Below are 18,572 nucleotides of genomic sequence, written 5' to 3'. Positions count from 1 at the left end.
ACTTCAGATCAGTTGGCCGGACACTATCAAAAACATTCTACTGTGGGAGAAAACAAACCAGATTCCAGCGGAGGAAGAAATCAGGAAGAAGCACTGGACGTGGATAGGTCACACATTTAGGAAAGCACCCAGCTGCGTCACAAGGCAAGACCTCACACGGAGTCTTGAAGGCAAAAGGCAAAGAGAAAAACCAAAGAACACAGTACGCCGAGAAGTGGAGACAGACATGAGAAGAATGAACAAAAATTGGATAGAACTAAAAAAGAAGGCCCAGGACATAGTGGCTTGGAGAATGATGGTCGGCGGCATATGCTCCATTGGGAGTATTAGGCGTAAGTAAGTACTATTTTATACAATAGTTTTAGCACTGTAAGGAAATGTTTAATTTTAATGTCGATAATACCACAGGAAAAAGTTATCCTTAGTATTTCTTCGCTTCTCATTTAATTATGTACCTTGGAGATTAGATCACTGTTTTTCCATTATGTTAACATAATAAAATACATCAGCCCAAAATATAAATAAAGTCTTTAAATTTATAGTAATCATACATGTAGTAGTAGCTAATATCGTGCTATGGACCGATGATATAATTTTATCATTCATTTCGACGATGTATCCACTAGGCTAAATAGGTTGACATTATAAACCATTTCGATTTTATGTCAGATGTTTTGTTTACAGAGTTAATGCTAAATGAGACGCATTAGTCTTGCACAGAGTTGTTTTCACTAATCACATCACTCGATCAAGTTAGCTTGAACATCTAAGATAGCACTAGGAACTTTCGCTCGTGTTTTTAAGATAGATGGAATATAGCTAGCACTGGAATCTAGGACGTGTGTTTCATGCTCTATGGGACTCACCGGCTAGATGTGATGTCATCCCAGTGTTATTTTCACACTGGGACCTAAACACAGTACCTTTAACTTCAAACACTATTCTTACTCGAAAGACAAATCCTAGACATAACAGAATGCATGTCTTGAACTCCACTACTATGCACCATTCGCCTGTTCTAAAAGCTTGTGACAAAATTGCTATTTCAAGGAATTCTATGCAGAATGGAAATATACCAGTAAAGGTTGGTCAGACTTCAGTCCTTTATATCGACAACGGGATAAGCAAAACCTTTACCGATGATAATATAAATTTTACTCAAGTTCTAAACTAGGACAAGATATATCTATTTCATCTTAATAAAGAGATTGGCAACCCCTTGCACTACTTCATTCAATGATAAATGTCTGCAATAATTGACATTCATTTATAGATATCTGTTACATAAAGCTTTTCAGCAGCGCTAGATTTAAATCATAATAATTGTGATTGTGTTGACAGCTAGCTATCTGAATCCTGGATTCATTTATTACTATTATTATTATCATTATTATTACTGGGAAGTGAAAGACAAAAATTTTGCGTTTTCTCCTTGGGGATATAAATTATTTAGGGCGTTTTTAAATTAACTTCTTTAAAGTTTTGTAGTCTTGTTGTAGACCGTTATATAAATATACGTTTTTTTTCTTCTCCTAAGTTGTACTAAACTTTTATGGATAAACAAAAAGATTGTTTGATTAGCTCAATATATATAACTAAACAAACATCATTTGTACTTATAAACTTAAATTTCTACTCTATGCTTCAACAAATAGTTGGATTCATTAACCTACCTTATTTTTTTTTCTTTGATTTGTTCATGTGTTATTTTGTTTTCATAATAAATCATGCATGTAATTTTTTTTGTACAAATCAAAGAGTTCATTTATATCCTGTTAACTACAATAAATAAAGTTTTTTTTTTGGGGGGGGGAGGAAATATTTTTATTTTCCCATATGCTCGTGATCTAAAGATGTTCATAATATTTCACGAATGGGATAAAAAAAGTTTAATAATTGTTTGTTATGTTTTTACTTCATCACTCAATTTTCTAAGTATATATACAAAAAATAATTAAAATATTTGTAAAATTTGTAATTTACAAAAAAACCCTTCTGATAATAATCATATGCTCACTAGTGACTGGCTTCAAGGGATATTTACTGGAGTTCTAGTGAGAAACAGTGACAAGTGGAGTTCAACCAGGTCTGTCGTGAGATAGTAACTCTCTGAAGACAATGGTGGACGGTTGTTCAAATTCATGGATCGGTTGAAGTTGGACATTAACACGTTGGATGCCTGATCAGTGGTCTATTGATTAGGCGCTCACGCGTGAGACTGATAGGTCCTGTGTTCGGATATCGTGAGGCGAGATAGTGGATAGGACGAAACGGTCGTCCAGTGCTTGCAGGTTTTTCCTGGCGGTCTAGCTTCAATTGACTCATGATTTTAACCATAAAATGAAGGTGTTATCTAATAAAAGAATAACGAATTCTTAGTTCTAGCTGATTGTGAATAGGTTAACATAAATGAATTCATTAAATATTTAAAGGTAATGTCCAACTAGATGCAAAGTTGCTTCTCATTTAAACATACACTATCATTGATGTTAAGTAAACTTCTATGAACTCATTTTTATCTTTCTGATTACAAAAGACTCATTTAATTATATAATATTGTCAAATAAATTCACTTTAATTTGAACAAAGTAAAGACAACAAACGTAACCAAATAAGTCAAATTCATTTATTTCATGGATTTTCATCAACTTCTCACAATGTAGAAACGATTATGATAATTCACTTAGTATTGTTTGTTTGAATCTTCCCATTGATGTTTAGGACTGCAACTGGTCAGTCTTTAGTTGGCATATGTGCATACTGTGCGTATTGCCTCGATATTACCTTAATTCACAAGCATTATAAGCAAAGATGGTTAGTGGCTAGCAGTGATTATGATAATTATTTGTATTAATGTATACACTTTATATAATAGTAGTGAAGATTAGTAGAATAACGATAACAAGTTTGGAAGTATTAGAAATTGTTAAAATGGATAAATATTTATGTCATTAAGTGTAAAAATTCCAGAAGAGAAATTCTTAAATACGTGGAAATACATTTCTAGAGAATGAATATTGATGTTAAAGTTACGTAATAACAACCGAAAATTCGATAGAGTAACATAATAAAACAAGTGAAGCTTGACGGGACGTGAAAATGAAAAAAATGGATTTGTTATTACGAATATGAAATATTATATTATATAAGTGAATGATGAGAAATAGAATTCGCCATGGTAATAAGCGATTTTTATTTTATTTAAACACATTATTATTGGTACAAAGGGGCACCAAATGCATACGCGCCACACAAATCTCTTTTGATTTGTATTAGGGCTGTGATACTGCCCGCGCGCCCAAACCGAAGCAAGTGGTTTTCTTAGGAAGCAACACCCACAGCCTTTGACTTACAGGTCTGATCCACAAGGCAGTGGAGCAACGTAAGGAGATGCAGTTCCATGGTAGCCGGTGACCTAAGATTGATCTGTAGCAAGCCCATTCAACTACTGTATTATTTGTGTGCTCTCTGTAATCTTAACATTTAATCCACTGTAAATTTATGTGTGAGTCTGATTGAGCGCATGTGTCTGCACATCAATCTTTGATCTGTTCTCTCATTGATTGTAAGCAAAGACAATCAATAGTTTATCCACAACCCATTGACACTCATAAATATATGTGGATTTTTAACACTAATTGACACACACTCACTTGTTTTCCCGGTGTGCTTGCTATCTGTACGCTTGCGGATTTTTACCGAGCTTCAACAACAAACTATCTCCATAACTGGTGTTCAGGCTTTTGAATAATATCGAGTAAACCCATAATTCTACTAGGAGATTTAGCCTGCCTTAAATATTCAGTTATCGGGATACTATTTATTTATTGGAGTCAGATATAGAGGAATTAATCCTCAGCAGATCTATACGCCATTTGTTCCCTTAGGATACTGGAGCTCATGTGCACCATTGGTTTGGAATCAGGGTTTTCCAACTCCTCTAGGTGGACCCTCCATGTCCACCAACCCGGTTAAAGCGTCGGAAATTCGCTTCTCGTCCTCTTAATTTCCTAAACAACAGTAATGCCACGAGAAGGTAGTGAGTAGGACTTCCCTAATAGAGGCTATATACGTGTGGCCATGTGAGAGCATTGTGAGAGGGAGAGCGGACTCTCCCCACACTCGGCCGTACCAGGGCATTTGGGGGCAATATGCGATACGCGATTTACTACTGTTCCCTTCTAAACACATAAATTTAGTTTAAACCTTTTAATTACGATGGTATTAGAGTAACATAATTGATTTAAAGTTGTTGAGTGTTGATGAAAAGCTTTGCAAACATCCATCTACATTAATCACACATTAGGGCACATTTTTTATATTGTTTATGAGTGAAGAATAAGGTTACTGAGAAGTATTCATTAGAATAACGTAATTATTTGAATTATCAATCAAATCAGCCACCATGAGTGAATGACAATATTTTAAATAATAAAATTATATTCTGAAATTTTTCGGGTATGATTGATTATTGTAATTAAACTAAGAAAAATGAGAATTCAGCGAGGAAACTTCTCTTTTCGATGAAATCATTTATTTAAGCTGTACATTCGTATATATAGTTATATGAAAAATATATGTCTATAAGAGGCTAGGAAAGATTGCATCATAAATTGATTCAACAATAAATAACAAATGAGGTTACGTACTGATCAAGGGGTGAGGAAAAAAAATAATTTCGTCGAAAAGAAAATTTTCTTCGCTGAATTCTCTTTTTTTTCTTATTCAATGACACTATGAGTTATTTTAAGTAATTAAATTAATAGATAACTTTAACCGGATTCTTTGAATGAATTTCGTATTTATTCAGTTCATGTATAGATAAATTTAACAAACATTAATCAAGAAATGTTGTTTTTTTCGTAATAATTTATGAGCCTTTCTTTCTAATTAATCAAAATTCATATATCCGCTCATATGCCTTTATCATTATTATTATACAAATTTAAGTTACATTGCATTTTTGATTGTTTGTACTGGGAAAAAATGAGTGTTTTATCTTTAGTACTTTAAATTATCCAAGAGATCATAATGTGGGAACGGTCATCATGTATGGATAGTATAGTTTCACAAACAACAATTCTTTAGAAATGTTATAAAATGTATACTACTCAACTATATGAACAGAATATTACTAAAAAGAGAAAAAGTGGTTAATTAAAGTAATCACCTGACTTGCATTTCGATATTTCAGAATACGCTAGGATACACAGACATGATTATAATACTCACCGTATACATTATTTCATTTACATGATTATTAAATGGAAAGACTATAAACCTTAATCACATCTGTAATAAATTCCACCAGTTCCTAACGTCGTTTTTTGGCTATTTGTTAATTTTACAGCCTAAAATATTCAATTACTCGGCCAGTTATTTTTCTACCATAGATTCTTATCTGCTTTTGTATTGTCTTACTTCTGCATTATGTATATTTATAGGTCTGCCATTTCTATGCGCTTGAATAATGGAGAAGATAGAATTAATCACCTTATGCTAAGTATATTGTAAATATGAACATGGAAATAGATTCTATACAGAAAATCAAAAGATGTTCAGCGAATAAACAGCTGCAGCTTAATATATATATTCTTTAAAACGGCTTTTTTTTATAAACATCTAATAAAAAAACAGCTTATTTTCTTGCTTAATGTTACTAACATAACTAAAGATAAATTAGAAATGAATCACTTTGTCAGTAAGAGATAAAATCAAACAAGTTTATAGTATTATTAACTTATCTGATAGATAAAATCAAATGGAATAGCTCTTATGTAATATTAAGTAATTTAAAACAATTAAATGATATACATCTAAGTTTTGTTAATCTTTTAAAACATTTACATGAAAACTTTGAATTTATCAAAGTTTTCTTATCCTGTGGTATGGTCTAGCTATATCCACATAAGTAGTATATGGTGACAGTCGGATATAGAATGTATTTTGGCAGAAGCTCGATAAGGAAAGAACAGGAATGAAGGGCAATCGGTACGAAAATCCATGAACAAGGAAATCAGAGAAAACGGATTGATATTTGCAGAAGGAACAGTTAAGATCGAAACAATTGATTGTTATTTTGAAAATTAACTGTTCACTGTATGATTGTCAGATTTTACTGAGATAGTCTGTAATTTGTGCTTAAATATATTCAATTGTCCCCATTCGTGTTTTTGTTCACTACAAACTTTCATTTTACAATATAAGAAAGGGAGCGACTTAACTGTTTTTCATAGATTATGATTTCAATTATAATTTACATTTGTTAACCTAGGGAAATTTTCAATAAGTATATACAATAAAAAAAAGAAGTATATGAATTTTATAAATATTAGAAAAACGTGATTCAATGAAATTATCAAATATAAGTAACACATGTTTAAAAATTAATCACCATTGAAACGATAACACAACATAAAGACTATTAAATGGATGCTTGGTTATGGTTATACTAACTCATTCATGATTATATCATAGATATTACATTTATGAATGTCAGTTCCGTATCTAAACAATATAGATTGGGTTGACCTTTATAGATTTATAAGTTGTATAATCACAAAGTATTCGTTGGCTTAATTAGTGACACTACGAGGATTTAAAATGCAAATAATGGCATTCTTACCCAATGTGTCATTCTGATAAGTCTCGCAAATTGAACGCTATACTCGGATCCCAAGCTACTCTCGTAAACCCCAAGCTAAATCTACACAGAGACTTAAACACGAGAGAAAAGGCGCAAAATATACGAGAAGCACTTTGCTCCAAAGGTTCATTTATGTACGGAAAATATAAGGTTTTCATAGTATTTTAGAAGTCCTTGGGTTTTCCTGAAAATTCCGGAATGCTACTAAGCATGGTAGCAGTGTAGTAATCAGTCAATTAGAAACTCTACATGTGACTTTTCATTTTCGCGATGTTTCTAGCCAAACTTTTAGTCAAACGCTGATTGGATAAAACGCTTCCTAATGTTTCCTCAGCCTTTCTTGTCTATTGCGAGAAAGTTTTAGGATCACCTCAACACATTCAATAAAAGACACAGAGAATGAAGTGTAGAAAAAACATGTTTCACGTTCACCTGGTTAGATATTAAAGTAATCGGTAGATTCGAGCTCAGTTTATGAATACACTTAAACTAGAGATTGGGGACCTTCATTGAACAAGTTCTGTTTAATTTCATAACATATACCATAGGTGTAATCCTTTGTTATGACCACATATTCACTATTCGTCAGGTTTTGGAGCACAGACATGTTTATCGGCGTCTGACAATGATAGTTTTTCTTGATTTGAAAGCAGCATTTGACCCTGTAGACCGAGTGGTTCTGTGGCAGTGTCTGTCATTGAAAGGTGTACCTCAGAAATACATAAACCTTGTGAAGACTCTTTACTCGAACACTATTAGTCGAGTGAGAGCTTATGGCGAACTGTCATCTGATTTTACAACCTCAAGTGGTGTCCGTCAAGGCTGTCCACTATCCCCATTTTTGTTTAACTTCATTATAGACCTATTGCTGGAAATAACACTCTCGTCGACTGAATTTTCAGGAATTGATCTCCTACCAGGAGGTCCACTTATTGACTTAGAATACGCAGATGACATAGTCCTGTTTGGTGAAGACGCTGGCAAAATGCAGAGTCTTCTGTTAGAACTGAGTAATAATGCCAGGATGTTTGGGATGCGTTTCTCCCCATCTAAATGTAAATTGTTACTCCAGTACTGGCCTGCGTCAACACTTGAACTAAGGATAGGGAGCGAAATAGTCGAACGCGTGGACAACTTCACTTATCTTGGAAGTCTGATCAGCCCTAATGGGTTGATGGTGTCTGATGAAATATCAGCACGGATACAATAGGCTCGTTCGGCTTTTGCCAGCTTACGTCACCTATGGCGAAGAAGAGATATCCGTCTATCAATTAAGGGACGAGTATACTGCGCAGCAATTCGCTCTGTTCTACTTTACGGCTGTGAAATATGGCCATTAAGAGTAGAAGATACTCGTAGGTTACTAGTATTTGACCACAGATGTCTTAGAAATATTGCTCGCATCTGCTGGGATCACCAGGTAAGTGATAGTGAGGTTCGACGCAGGGTATTAGGAAATGATGGTAAATCAGTTGATGAGGTCATGAATCTTCATCGACTGAGATGGTTGGGCCACGTGTTACGTATGCCTGAACACCGATTACCACGACGCGCTATGTTGGCTAGTGTAGGGGATGGTTGGAAGAGAGTTAGGGGCGTCCAAACCAAAACGTGGCATCAGTGCTTGAAGTCACTAACTTCTAGTCTGAGCCATGTTGGTAGATACAGACTACCTGGTTGGGGTCCGCGTGACTATCGTAACCAATGGTTGTATACTCTGGGTGACATGGCTCAGAATCGATCACAATGACGTAGGTGTATACACTCTTTATCTTCTCTTAAACCGTGAGATTAAAATTGCTTCATAACGTTCTTCCTTCCTATACTATATCCTTATATACAACCTATCTTTAATATACTACCACCACTAAATTAACTATTTCTATGAATCCGGTGTTCATCTTGTTGTGCTAACGAGATATGGCAACTTGGACCGACGCATATGTGTGCCTGGTCTTACGTTGTAGCTGACTGACTGACTGATGACGCAAATATTTTAAATTTCATTTAGTGTTAAATAAATTTTAAAATTTCTTACACAATGAATTAATATCAAAACTGAATTAAGACACTAATTGATTTAACGTGTGGTTTGTTTAATTTATGAGAAAAAAATTTCAATAATTTAGGTCAGTTGATTAAAAAACAGAATATTTTCCTGAAGAATTCACTTTAGAAACCGTAGAAACAAAAAAAACAGCAACATTGAAATGAAATCAGAAAACAAAAAAAATTTACATCAGTGTAATTTTTAATTATTTTTTTAAAATTTAAAATCTCCAACCGTCTTATGTCAACCCATAATTATCCATCATATATTATAGCGAAAAATCTGACTGACAAAAAATGCATACAGCCAACTGTTTTATTTCCCCTTCCGAATCATAGTAACAATGAATTCTCAGGTTATAACGTAAACAGCAATAATAACAATTCTAGTCTTTTCTTTTTCAAATTATATTTATAAATGTTTTCTTTTCACATAAGTGAACTAATTATTGGACATATTTGTTTACTGAGAGGAAAAAGTTTTTTTTTTCTTTTAAACTAATTAGGTTATACAAATGTAATTCTGTTTATCAGTTAATTGTATATGATTAAATAAAAAGAAATATTTACGTAATGAGATGAAATCCTCGATTTTTCTAGTCAAGAAACGATTAACAGAATTTGGTGAGTGATAACTGACTGTACAACATATACTATTACCCATTAACTTTTTAGAGAAATATTTTTTTCGAAGTCGATTGGGTTTTCAAGCCATTTCAACTAAATGACTCAACACTATTGAAAAACAACAATTTAATAAACGATCTGTATAAATAGAGGTCAACTTATTAAAGGTCATCATTTCACTTTACATCAAGATCAAAATTCTTTCACGTAATATGGTATGAGTTTATATTTATATTTATTTAAAATAGCTATATATTGTGTGCAGTAGTGAGTAGTTTTCAGTTATCAGTAATGACGATTACTTTGATGGTTTGAAATATATCAAGAACAATAAACATTTGTTGTTCTTGCTCCATGGGAAAAATTGTATCAAACTTTGGTTATTTGGTGACAAATGTATCTATTTAGTTCAAATAATGTAACTGGGATCAAGTTCTAAGGCCAAACTTTATGACTTTCCATCAGTCGCCTTTAAAAGTGATATTGCAGTATTCTATGAATAATGATCACATTTCGGAGAGTTCAATGTTCTGTCACAGAAGTGATTCTGATAAGAATGAAAGTTTGAACCCTAATACAAATTAGGGACTGTGTATCAGCTGCTTAATACTTTAAACGTATGGAAAATATTTTCTTATGTTCATTTAATTTGACATAAACAAGGTATGTTACATGATGGCGAAAATATATTAAAATCAAGATATTGAACCGCAATGAAACGTGTTCAGCTCATTTTTCATACTTTATTGGTTCATTACAGTTAACGTCAATCTTGAATTGCTTATATTTATTTTTACTTAAAGCTGGTGTAAGTTCTTTTAAAAACTTTGAGTTGCTATTAAAAGATAGGATGCAAGTTCATGGATTTATAGCATGTTAGTTTTTCATTGTTCCAATTATGCGTTATATCAGGCATTTTCGGTCTCTTTTCCTTTCATTTAACGAGTATTGCATGTAAGTTACATTAAGAATTTCATTCCAAAATCTGGCTTTTACCTTTTCCTTTTTTCATCCTGCAATTTGGAACGTATTATAATGGCGTGTTTTTATGGGACATATATAATTAGCTTCAGATGATTGGAATTAAATCATCAGTAAAAATTATGCGTTAATATACAGCGAAGGGTTTTGCGAATCTAAAGACAAGGAAGCTCACTATCTTTAGAAAGTTCCCAACTGTGAATCTGTTTTGATGTACTGATCCGGGCCATCGTTGAGAACTATAAGCTTCTTTCTCATTAGTATTGCTTTTGTCATATCCTTCCTTGACTGATTTTCCAAATGTCGTGATTCCATGAACCAAACTGATGAATGTTAAAGTGTTTGGTTTGATAACACACAGAAAATAAGTTAATTCAGACAATCATTAGTTTTATCCGGCAGTTAGATCGATATTTATTAAAATGGCTATTTAGGGTGTTGTTTCACTTTTATGAGAACAACCTGTGAGTTTGAAAGAATAACTCCTTCATAACGTAATTCACACTTTAGACTTTCGAGTTAGTAAGGGTTTCTTTTAAATTTAACAATAATTCTTAAATAAATAACCATTTATGAATACGCAACAGTAAACATAATCTTTTGTCGACAAAGCACTAAGGGACAACTGTCATGCTTAATGTTCAAGCATATAAAAATAAATTCTAATTAACTGAAAAAATTGTTTCCGCACTAGCAAGTTACAATTAATATTTTTCATACAAAACATAGAGAACAACAACAACAACAAGAAATATTTTACTTTCAATCAACATAAGTCAATCATCTTCACACATATATATTTGCTTAGAATGTATTTTTAAATTTATAACAGAAATAAAAATAGGATGTAAATAATTAATGATTACTTTCTACGTTGATTGAGTTCAACTTTTATGATGTGAATAAATGTAGATCAGGGTATTTCCTAAATACGTATTGAAAAACAATGAAATTCAATTTAAACAGTTCAGTCAGTCAGCTACAACGTAGGACCAGGTACATATATGCATCGGTCCAAGTTGCCATACCTCGTTAGCACAACAAGATGAACAGTTGGTTTATGTGTAAAAGTAATCTATTATCTAGATAGTTCTAATGGTAATTTGACTTATTTTGAATAAGTGGTTTGATGAAATAAATGGATAATTTGAAAATGGATTACTCCAAAACTATCTTCATTATGCTAGTTTCTTTTGATTTAATTGGTTTGTGGAGAAAAAAGTCCTATAGTATAGGATACTGTCTGCTAAAGTGGTGGGATTTGTATGAATAAAGCTTATGAAGATCATGCAAAATGAGCTATCTTAATGATTTGTTCTTCTATACTCATATTCAGCGTCATTATTGTAAGCAGAATTTATTCACTTCATTTAAACATCCATCCATGTGCACCATTGGTTTGGAATCAGGGTTTTCCAACTCCTCTAGGTGGACCATCCGTGTCCACCAACCCGGTTAAGGCACCGGCCATTCGCTTTTGGTCCTCTGAATTTCGTAAACAACACCCCACCACGAGAAGGTAGTGAGTAGGACTTCCCTGGTAGAGGCTATATACGCGTGGCCATGTGAGAGCATTTGGAGAGGGAGAGCGTACTCTCCCCACTCTCGGCCGTACCAGGGCATTTGGGGGCGATCAGAATGATTAACGCAATCGATACGAAAATATTGTACGATTTAGTCGAGTATGTAATAAGTAAACTATGTTTAATAACTATGAAAAGCATAGTAATAATTTTCAAATTTCATGAATAATCTGAATTCAATTTTTTATAAACAATTTCTCAATTGAATATGAATATGAAGAAAATCCTAAAACAAACAACGTTTATTATAATGGAAAATATCCTGTATGCATATATTTGATACTCAAATAAAAAGTGTAATTTCAATAGCTGAGATCATGAGTCAATTGAAGCTAGGCCACCATGGAAAACCTGGAAGCACTGGACGGCCGTTTCATCCTATTGTGGGACTCATCAGAAGTGCGCATTCACAATCTCGCCTCACGAGATTCAAACCAAGGACCTGTCAGTCTCGCGCACAAGCGCTTAACCACTGAGCCGGCATCCAATGGTGTTAATGTCTAATTTCAACCGATCCACGAAATAGAGCGACACATCCACCAATGTCTTCAATGAGTTATTATCTCACAACAGACCTGGTTCAACTCTACTGGTCACTGTTTCTCACTAAAACTCCGGGAAATGCCGCTTGAAGCCAGTCACTAGTGACGAAACGGCCATCCAATGCTACCAGGTTTTCCATGGTGGTCTAGCTTCAACTTACTCATGATCTCAACTATTGAAATTACTATAATATCCACAAAACCTCTTCTTATAGTAAAAAAATATAATTGTTTGGTCGGTGAGTAGTTTTATGTTTATGCACAAATAAACTGTTATTCAGATATTTTAATTCATAATTACTGTATCACTGGATTACTTATCTAAAGTAAACACATCAAGAAATCTGTCATGATTTAACATCTGAAGAAGTTATTTTTTCACATTATTAAAAATTACCCTTGAAAGACTCTAACTCACAACCCCCCTGTTTGATAACAGGAAAGTCTTTGTAAAATTACCAGTTTTATAAAGCTAATTTCATACTAATGATATGGTAATCTAAAATTTTCATTAGAATCTTACTTTCAAAAAAGTTGTAATATTGTTTGGTGACAATTTATTCCTTATAAGTTTCGTGTCAATATTTCGAACCAGCTATAGTAATTAGCTTGTATGTAGCTGAAAGTGAAACATGATAAACAGTTAATTCACTTTATTCTACAGATATTTTTATTCCGATTTGTTTAAACTTATGAGAACCAACACCACCTGTTTTACTTGAAGTAAAAATGTATGCTTACATTAGGAAGTCTTAAAGTTTTAGGGATACCAAAGTTGATAAAAATGGTTATTGTTGTCCTGAACCAAGGGTTACATCCTTAAGTGCAAATTACCCAGCTATAGTGATGTAGGTTTGATCTTATTTTGTGTTAAGATCAATAATTGTTGAGGTCCTATTTGATAAGATGAAGCTCGTTTATAGTTTTGCAAAAGAATCAACAATTATCTAAACAAGGCCACTTCATGATGAACAGTATCTAATAGGTCTTTCTGTTTTGCTGATGCCTATGATATCAGTTAACATGCTTACCTTTGAAGAAACGACATTACCAGACGATTCACCAACTCCCAACATTTTTCTTGCTTTATATCTGCTTAGCAAATCAGAAGAACTTTCCTTTCTGAAATAAAATGGAAAAAAATATTTTGAAAAGTGAAATTTTAAAAAGTTATTACTTCAAAATATAATTAATGAAGATATATTTTTCATAGATATCATTACCAAGGTTTTCATAGTTATATTTCTTCCTATTATTATAAATATTTTAGTATAATTATGATTTGATTCTGCTATGTGTAAATATGCAGTGGAATCCACTGCTAGCCACTATCCATCTTTGCTTATAATGCTTGTGAATTAAGGCTATATCGAGGCAATACGCACAGTATGCACATATGCCAGTTGGAGACTGACCATTTGCACTCCCAAAAATCAATGGCAAGATTCAAACCAATATTAAGTGAATTTTTATGGAATTTTGAGGTCTATAGTCCCTAGGGATATTGAATGCATTTTTCAAGGTTTATGTTAATATACTCAATAGTATTGTGTGTATGCTACTGATGTTGACAGATAAAAGTAGTATGTATCATCGATTGAAAGTGAAATGTCTGGCGGAAGAAGGTCAAGAAGATCGAAGAGGAGAGAACGAGAACAGAGAATGATTGATGTGAAAACGAAGGAACAATCAAGTCTGAGACAACTGATTGACATTTTGCAAATGAAGTATTTACTATATGGTTCTCAGATTTTACTAAGAGATTCTGAGATTTTGTATTCGTGAACATTTGGTTGTCCCCGCTAATTTTTGTTCACTACAGTATAAGATTATGATTATCAGATTACATTTGGAATAAATTATGATTAATTACCGACATGAAAAAACTAAATATTCGTAATCTGATTAGATAATGTAAATGATAACATTTAGAATTCTGTAGCATTTCATAAACAGGCAATGATCTTTTTCATAACTTTTAAAATAAATCATCTAAAACGAAAGTGCACTATTTAATCTTGAGAACTTGGGAAATAGATTCATTTTAATTTTCTAGTTCAGACTTGTTTAATGTAATTTATAGTTAAACGTACGAAATTCCCTACTTGATGATGCTATACCGAGGGCCAGAATGTTGACAGATCACTAATGATTACTTCTATCCACGAGTGAGAATTTGTTCTGAAATACCATCATATAATTATAATAATGCATAAGTAAATAGCTTAGTTCATCAGGTTATTTTCACCAAACATTTTGTCATTGGTCTCGTATATCACTTATAAGTCATTTAGTTCTTGAGATGAATGGTTTCATGTCGATTATTTTAATCATAGAATAATACCACGCAAAGAATCATTCAGATACCGCTGATAACTTTAAATGATAATCTTCTATCACTAACAGGTTAAGTTCTTCAATGTCTCTAGCTCAGTTCTATGAAAATTTCATTTCCAATGAAAAAATCTGATTACCATTAATTTAATTCCGTATTAAGGTCATAGATGTTAACTGATGATAACTTTCAAACTAGTATGGAACACCTATTTAGTATTTTTAAAGTTTCCCAATAGTTTTTTCAGATGATTATCATGGTAGCTCTTTCATATGGTATTTTTATCTCTCACTAAAAAGAAAAAAAATCAAAATTTCCCACTTTATGATATAAAGTATATTGTTTTCACTGTATAGGAGTTTTTTTTTTAATTTTTATTTTCATTATTAAATTCATTATTATATTTTTTTATCTTTCATCTGAATTTCACCCGTAACAAAATATAATTTTTATCTAATATTCTTCATTTAAAGAAGTCAAATATAATTATCATCAACTTTTTTTGGCTAGAAAATAGATATGGAATAGAAAAAAACAAACTCAGTCAGTAAATCATGAATATCACACTTCCTATTGCTTTGGATGATACTTATCAGAATGATTGTTTAATACGAGAGGACGATCATAATTTAGTTCAAATTTTACACTTAATCTCTTTTCCTTCTATTAAACGTACTTATTTTTTTATGAAGATAGTTTATTAACATATAACAATAATTATACGAAATATTGATCAATAACCTCGTGATCAAATATCAACATTTATCTTGTTCAACAAATTATTTGTCGTATTATAAGTGTCTTCTTTGCCTGGTTAATATGAGGTTTTATCGAATCTGAACTAATTTTATGATCTATTTTGCAGTTACTGAGTAATAGAAATGCTCTGGCGAGAGACTGGTAGGCCCTGGGTTCGAATCTCGCGAGTGCGGGATCGTAAATGTGCACTGCTGAGGAGTCCCATAATAGAACGAAACGGCCATCCAATGCTTCCAGGTTTTCCATGGTGGTCTAGCTTCAATGGACTCATGATTTCAACTATGAAAATACTGAAATCTCCACAAAACCCCTTCTAATCTAATAGAAATTTCATTATCAAGAGGAAAGTATCAATATCATTGTAGATCCAATCCTAGTTTCAATGTTGATTTCATCTATTCGATGTTTTAAGTACGAAACCCACAATTCACTGCCACTAGATGACAACCATCATGATTCTGCCGCAATACTATCAACTACTAAGAAAAAAACTTATTGATTACCATTTAATAATTAATGTGAAGCTGATCAATGGGACAACGTTAACTTAAATATTTCAACTCTACAGTAAAATACTGATCGCTAGAATTGTTCAGTGAGAATTTCTCTATATATGACAAGGTGACTTGGATTACAAAACTATGGAGGTCATCAGTTCCTTCAGAACTGAAGTCACGCCTTGGCAACGTTTAATTGGTGATAAGGAACCTAGATCTAGAATTACAAATTTATATTTCATAACAATGAACACAATAAGAATATATTGAAACTTATCTGAACAATATAAAATGCCATCGTACTTTTATAGGTTAGCTGATTATCTATTGATTACATGCTGTAAATGTATGGTGTAATTTTATTCCCACACATTTGCATAAATTACAATAAGATCAACATTTATAAAGTCCGATAACTACATCCAGTATATACTTTCTGGATTTCTACGCAAATGTTTTATGGTGAATCAGGAATTGATAGAATTAATTATTATCAATAATTGTTAAGTTTTATTATTTATTAATTTAAACACATAAATATTGGTACAAAAAGGCACCAGATATATATGCGCCACACAAATCTCATTTGATTTGTCTGAGGGCTGTGATACTACCCGGGTGCCCAAACTGAAGCAGGTGGTTTTCTTAGAGGCCACTTCCCGAACCCTTGACCTGAAGATCTGATCCACATGGCTGTGGAGCATCTTGAGGAGATGCAGTCCCATAGTAGCTGGTGACCAACAATTGATTCATACGCTATTTGTTCCCTCAGGATACTGGAGCCCATATGCACCGTCGGTTTGGAATCAGGGTTTTCCAACTCCTCTAGGTGGGTACTTCATATCCACCAACTTGGTTAAATTGCCGGACATTCGCTTTTTGTCATCTCAATTTCGTAAACAATAATAATGCCATGAAAAGGTAGTGAGTAGGACTTCCCTGGTAGAGGCTATATACGCGTGGCCATGTGAGAGCATTTGGAGAGGGAGAGCGTACTCTCCCCACTATCGGCCGTACCAGGGCATCAACTTGTAATAACTTTCCATTTAGATTTCACTGAATTTCTCTATTTCACCTAAACTATTTAGTCACTTTCTCTATTCATCCAATCCTTCAAAACTTGAATTTGAAAAGGTTTCTAAGATCAAACAAAATAAACTTTATCTAATTGTTTGACGTAAGCTATAATAAAACCGAAATAAATAAATAATAAACAAAAAATATTTCTTTTAGCAAAACTTATTTATCGACTTCAATAAAATATCTAGACGGTTGTCGATTTATTATTTATTTTCTTATGAAGTTTGATAAATGGGTAGATAAACTGTCTTCAAAAACTCTATACATCAAGTCATTTTTTTAATATTAACATTAAGTAAATTAATTCTTACTTTAAATGATTCACTTTTTTCCCTCATTCAATAGTTAGGCTTTATAAAAGTTAACCATAATATCTGGGACAAGTATGTTTATGGACTGATTAAGTTTAGTTACATTATGTACATGGTGAAGTTAGCTGGAAATACAAGTGGTTTTCAGTCAGTGAAATCTATGAAGAATAATACAGATCTATTTTTATAGTCGAGTGTTATCATATAATCTAATTGAAGACCTTTAATTCAAGCAGCGCCATGATCTGGGTTCCTTTTATAACTCCCATCTATACGATTAAAAATTAAATTAGCTTTTCAATCTACTATCTAAATTAGTCTTTTCAAATTTACTGAATGGTTCGTTGAATAAAATATATAGCTTTCAACCTTATTTAAGACTACGATATATCTATATTAGTGTACAATTAAAACGAGACAGCGATTTCTACTGATTCCTTTCAGTTTCTACAAATCTTATACAAAAGGTTTGACGATTATATCTTGTAAAAAATACTCATGTCAGATTACTAGATAGATAATTTTAATGTACAGCTCGAGATCAACTTAAATGTTGTTACATATGTCTGTTTCAAAACAAGAATAAAACTGTTAGTGACTCTGATAGTTTCCAATAAACTGAGCATTGGAATGAGAGTTAATAACAAATATATTTTATTTATTTGCTCTGAAGAAGTGCCTTGCATCAAGTTACGAAACGTGAAAATACAATTTTTATATTAATTATCAGAAGGGGTTTTGTGGAGATTTAGTATTTTTCATAGTTTGAAAGCGTGAGTCAATTGAAGCTAGACCACCATGGTCTATCGGTTAAGGGCTTCGGCTCGAGACTGGTAGGTCCTGGGTTCGAAACTGAGTTCGAAAACCGAGAGAGCGATGTCGTGCTTGCTTAAGTTTGCAAGTGGTGCCCAAACAGTGTAGATTTGAGCCATTTTAGAAATTCATTAAACGGTTGATGTTAGTGATTGTTCCCCATCATAAGGGTGAAATCAATCCTGCTGAACAAGGTAAAAGGCCCTGTGAGTTTATGAATTTTCTTCGCGGGTCGTTTGTTGCGAGACTCCCATAATAAGTGGACCCATTGGTTGGGCCCCCCAAAAGAAATTTGAAATCTTAAGAATCCTCCAAATGCCTGAATAGCCGAGGAATAATTGGTTTTTTT

At 32.8% G+C, this 18,572-nt stretch overlaps 1 protein-coding gene across 1 annotated transcript in view; it reads right to left on the bottom strand.

The window, feature by feature from the left end:
- Smp_201130 (unnamed protein product) overlaps positions 1-18,572 on the bottom strand; it is a gene marked incomplete at both ends in the record, with an annotated part of 44,753 nt that overhangs the window by 25,029 nt on the left and 1,152 nt on the right. The window contains one exon of the mRNA XM_018791990.1: positions 13,460-13,550. Within this exon, the coding sequence (XP_018644895.1) occupies positions 13,460-13,550 (91 nt within the window). The remainder of the gene's footprint in view (positions 1-13,459; positions 13,551-18,572) is intronic.

The sequence above is a fragment of the Schistosoma mansoni genome (genome assembly GCF_000237925.1).
Source record: "Schistosoma mansoni, WGS project CABG00000000 data, chromosome 1 unplaced supercontig 0010, strain Puerto Rico, whole genome shotgun sequence".
NCBI classification, from domain to species: Eukaryota; Metazoa; Platyhelminthes; class Trematoda; order Strigeidida; family Schistosomatidae; genus Schistosoma; species Schistosoma mansoni.
Note: the sequence above shows the minus strand (reverse complement) of the source record. Positions and strands in the feature narration are given on the sequence as shown.